Raw genomic sequence first — 4644 nt, 5'->3', positions numbered from 1 at the left:
GTTAACTCGAATCAATGCAAGCATTAACAACTTTTGTTAACTCGACACTGCTATGATATTTTGTTGGAAAGATAACATGTATGATCATATAACACATAAATATATCATAGAACACGAACATCTTATTAATTTTAACCATAATACTTAAAGAAAAACACATAGAATTCATCAAACGACAACTTTATTACACTGAACTGAAGCTTGATAATACCATATAATTCATCAAAAATTACTTTTGTTTTACTGAAATCAAACTAAATAATATCTAAAAATGTCCAATTTGATGAAGTTCTTGTAGTTCTATGATTTCTTCAATCCAGAAGGACAATTCCTGCTATCATGACCAACTCCAAAGCATGTTTTACATCTTCTTATTTTCTTCACAACTTTATTCACCGGATTCTTGGAATCATTGACGTTACTCAAATCCTTCCCGGGATTTTGATCATCGTTTACCTGGAAGATTATCAGATTTAATACATCTGTATATATAAAAACAATAAAAGGGTGTGTGGGGGACGTTTGAAACAAAATCAGTATTATCGTTGACAGAAGCTTGTAAATATGTAGCAATACCTGGTTCTGATTTCCAGAATAAACATCCATTGAATGAGTAACACAAATTGATCGGCAGAGTATGTATTCGAGAATTGTGATCTGTGTTTGTGGATCGGACGTTAAAATCAATTATATAGAGAAAATTACATTAAAGATAAATAAATCAATCAAAAAAATTTGCCTAATATAAATGGATAAGATCCAGATTAAATAAGGAATTAAAATGAAAGATTACATAATTACCCTTATGGATTAAAAAAATTAATTAATAATTTGCTAAATTGTGATTGGTGCATTTAGGCACACAATACTTATTGAAAACATTTCAACCTAACTCTCTCTCTCTCTCTCTCTCTATATATATATATATATATATATATATATATATATATATATATATATATATATATATATATGGTTAGTTTCAGGGCCGGTCCAAATACATGGGGTCCGGGGCGAAAAGAAAAAAAAGGGGCCACTTAAAGATAAATATAATAAATATTCAAAAAAAATATCATTTATTATTGACTATAAACACATTCAATTAACAATAACAAGCAAGCCAAATTGCTTATCTTTTGAGCTAGTTTAAGTTTGAACCAACTTTACACCCCGTTCCCGAGTTCAACTTACCGAGAGAAAAGAAAGGAAATGAGTGGAAATGAGAGGAAAATAAAAAAAGATTGATGTTCCCGAGTTTCATTAAAGGAGAGAAGTGGAAGGAAGTGGAGGGAAATTGGAGGATCACTTTCCCTCCTAACTTTTCTTCCAATTTGGGAGGATTTGGAAAGAAAGAACAAAATGATTCATTTTTCTTCCACTTCTCTCCAACTCGGGAACACGAAAGAAATTTTTTTTCCTTTCCTTTCTCTTCTTTTCTCTCGTGACTTTCTTTTCTCTTCTCTTGTTTTCTTTTGTTAAACTCGGGAACGAGGCGTTAGGCTCTAAAAATCATTTTGTTAATAATTTTTTTATATATACATTATATAGCCCATAAATTTTGGGCCCCCAGGAGTCGTGGGCCCTGGATGGTCGCCCAGGTTGCCCACCGTCTGGACCGACCCTGGTTAGTTTCATGTAAGATGGTCTAATTTTGTGAGACTGTGAGACGCGTTTTTTTATTTTATTTTTTTAATTTTTTTAGTTAAATCAAGTTCCGAAAATAATATTTAAAAAAAGAATTTTTGGATTTTTCCATTTATTTTGCATTTTAAAATTATTTTTTAGAATATGTACAGTGTAATATTCTATTAGAATATTTCACATGTTTTTCAAAAAAACGAGATCTTTTTTTTATTTTTTATATTTTTTTAGTTAATTCAAGTTCCGAAAATAATATTTAAAAAAAAAGAATTTTTAGATTTTTCCCTTTATTTTGCATTTTAAAATTATTTTTTAGAATATGTACAGTGTAATATTCTATTAGAATATTTCATGTATTTTAAAAAAAACGAGATTTTTTTTTATTTTTTAGTTAATTCAAGTTCCGAAAATAATATTTAAAAAAAGAATTTTTGGATTTTTCCATTTATTTTGCATTTTAAAATTATTTTTAGATTTGGTCTCACGGTCTCACAAAATTAGAATGGTCTCAAAATATACACTTGAATTCTCGAGGTATGCATATCAATTCATCATCATGTTTCCCAAAGCGGTATTTGATATCAACAAATATTTATTTTGATATCAAATTTTTAATATTCATTTCCATGCTTTCTGATTACTTGTCCGACATAGTCTTGAAGCAAATGCATCCAAATGTAATATCAAATATAGAAATGAAACATATATATGTCAATTCATCATCATTTTATGTTTTTTTTGTAAAGCCTTCACCATGTATAGAAGAAATTAGATATTTGCCTTGAAAGACCCTTAGTTCATACTGCCATATATAGATAAAATACAAAGATAGGATTACATCATATTTGAATATCATCAATATCTATCTATACAACAGATCACAACTGACTACCTAATCACTTATCATCTATCTTCGGCTTCTGTTTACATTCCCCCTCAATCTTAACCTGTACAAGGTTGAGATTGTACTTGAGACGCTCTAGCATATGGTGAGTAACAGGCTTGGTCAAACCATCAGCTATTTGATCATTAGTAGAAATAAAACGGACATCCAAAGCATCAATAGCCACCTTCTCATTCACAAAATGGAAATCCACTTCTATATGTTTTGTTCTAGCATGAAAAACAGGATTAGCGGTCAAATAAGTGGCGCCAAGATTATCACACCGCAACACCGGTGGTCGAGACTGACATACTCCTAACTCCTTGAGTAAAGACTGTATCCAAATAGCTTCTACAGTACCATTCGCGAGTGATTTATACTTAGCCTCAGTGTTTGATCGAGACACTGTGGGCTGTTTTCGTGAACTCCATGAGACTAAATTTGGACCCAAGAATATAGCAAATCCACCAGTTGACCTATGATAGTCCAAACAACCAGCCCAATCGACATCTGTAAAAACACACTTAACAGTGTGGAAGAAGATTTTCAAATATTCAAACCTGTGTTAGTCGAACCCTTGACATATCTCAAGATACGCTTGACAACATCCCAATGAATATATGTTGGCTTGGACAAATACTGACAAACCTTTTTAATTGCAAAGGAAATATCTGGTCTAGTTAGTGTAAGGTATTGCAAACCACCTACCATACTTCGATACTTAAAGGCATCTGGTTCATTAAGAAATTTTCCACAATCACGAGAAAGCTTGCCTGTAGCAGACATAGGGCTTGAAACGCTTTTACAATTCTCCATGTGAGCTCGATGAAGCAAGTCATTGGCATACTTGTGTTGCATAAAAGTGATTCCCCCTGAATTGTGAATGACTTCAATCCCCAAGAAGTAATGCAGGCAACCAAGATCCTTAATGGGAAAAGATGTAGACAAATTTTTAATCAAAGTATCGATCACCTGAGGAGATGTACCATCAATAACAATGCCATCCACGCACACAAGCATATAAATTGTGACGGTGTCCTGGTTGAAAATGAAGAGAGACGCGTCAGCTTTAAAAGGATGAAAACCTAGTTGGTGAAGCTTATCACTGAGCCGGGAGAAAGCACGTAGCGATTGTTTCAGACCATAAATAGCCTTTTGAAGTTTACAGACGAAATGAGGATGATGAGGATTCTCAAATCCAGGAGGTTGTTGCATATACACCTCCCCCTTGAGAAATCTATGGAGAAAAGCATTGCTCACATCGATCCATCTGAGATGCCAACCGCGAGAGACAACAAGAGAAAGAATTAAACAAACTGTAGTGCGCTTAACAACATGACTAAATGTGTCATGATAATCTATCCCATATTGTTGAGTAAACCCGCGTGCAACTAACTGTGCTTTATGCTTATCCAAAGAACCATCAGCATGTTGTTTGAGTTTTTACACCCACTTGCAGCTGACGACATTCACATTAGGTGGCCTTGGAACCAAGACCCATGTATGTATTTAGTAAGGGCAGAAAACTCAGATTGCATTGCAGCTTGCCAAGCCGGATCTCGAAGAGCTGCTCGAGATGACGTTGGTTCAGCAAAAAATGCACGACAATGTGGATTTTATAAGATTGTAACATCAGTGAAACGTTGAGGACAACTCTTCCCTACACGTCCATGAGTCATTATGCCAGGTGGGGAGGTGATCTCAGGAGCAACGGTAGAGGAAGTGACTGGGGACACCGGAGAACCTGGTTCGGTAGTAGGCTGGACAGGTGGGTTAGTTGAACCAGCAGCCGCTGGGGGGTCAGTAGGACTGATGTCGGGAGAATTCGGTGGCTCTGGAGGAGTTGTAGTAGTGTTGGATGATAAATCCACATATGGTGAAAAGATGGGACCCACGTGTGACAAACTAGGACCCGATGTAACAGTCTCAGTGTTAGTTGTACCTGTGGGAGCTGCAACTGCATGAGAAGAACTAGCCAATAATAATGACAGGTCATATTTGCTCAAATGATCATTCACAATACTTGGTTCTGACTGAGGAAATGAGACAACAACAGATTGAGAGGACATGGTGGTATCAGTAACTGGAGTGGCATTTAGAAAACGTGACTCATCAAACAT

General features: G+C 34.9%; 1 protein-coding gene across 1 annotated transcript; it reads right to left on the bottom strand.

Annotated features, from left to right (window-relative positions):
• Positions 1-4140: 4140 nt before the first annotated feature.
• LOC111920876 (lysine-rich arabinogalactan protein 19-like) lies at positions 4141-4644 on the bottom strand. The gene has a single exon (XM_023916453.1). It carries the CDS (start codon positions 4642-4644, stop codon positions 4141-4143), a length of 504 nt encoding a protein of 167 aa, XP_023772221.1.

The sequence above is a fragment of the Lactuca sativa genome, chromosome 3 (assembly GCF_002870075.4).
Source record: "Lactuca sativa cultivar Salinas chromosome 3, Lsat_Salinas_v11, whole genome shotgun sequence".
Classification (NCBI taxonomy): domain Eukaryota; kingdom Viridiplantae; phylum Streptophyta; class Magnoliopsida; order Asterales; family Asteraceae; genus Lactuca; species Lactuca sativa.
This window is presented reverse-complemented; position numbering and strand designations above follow the sequence as displayed.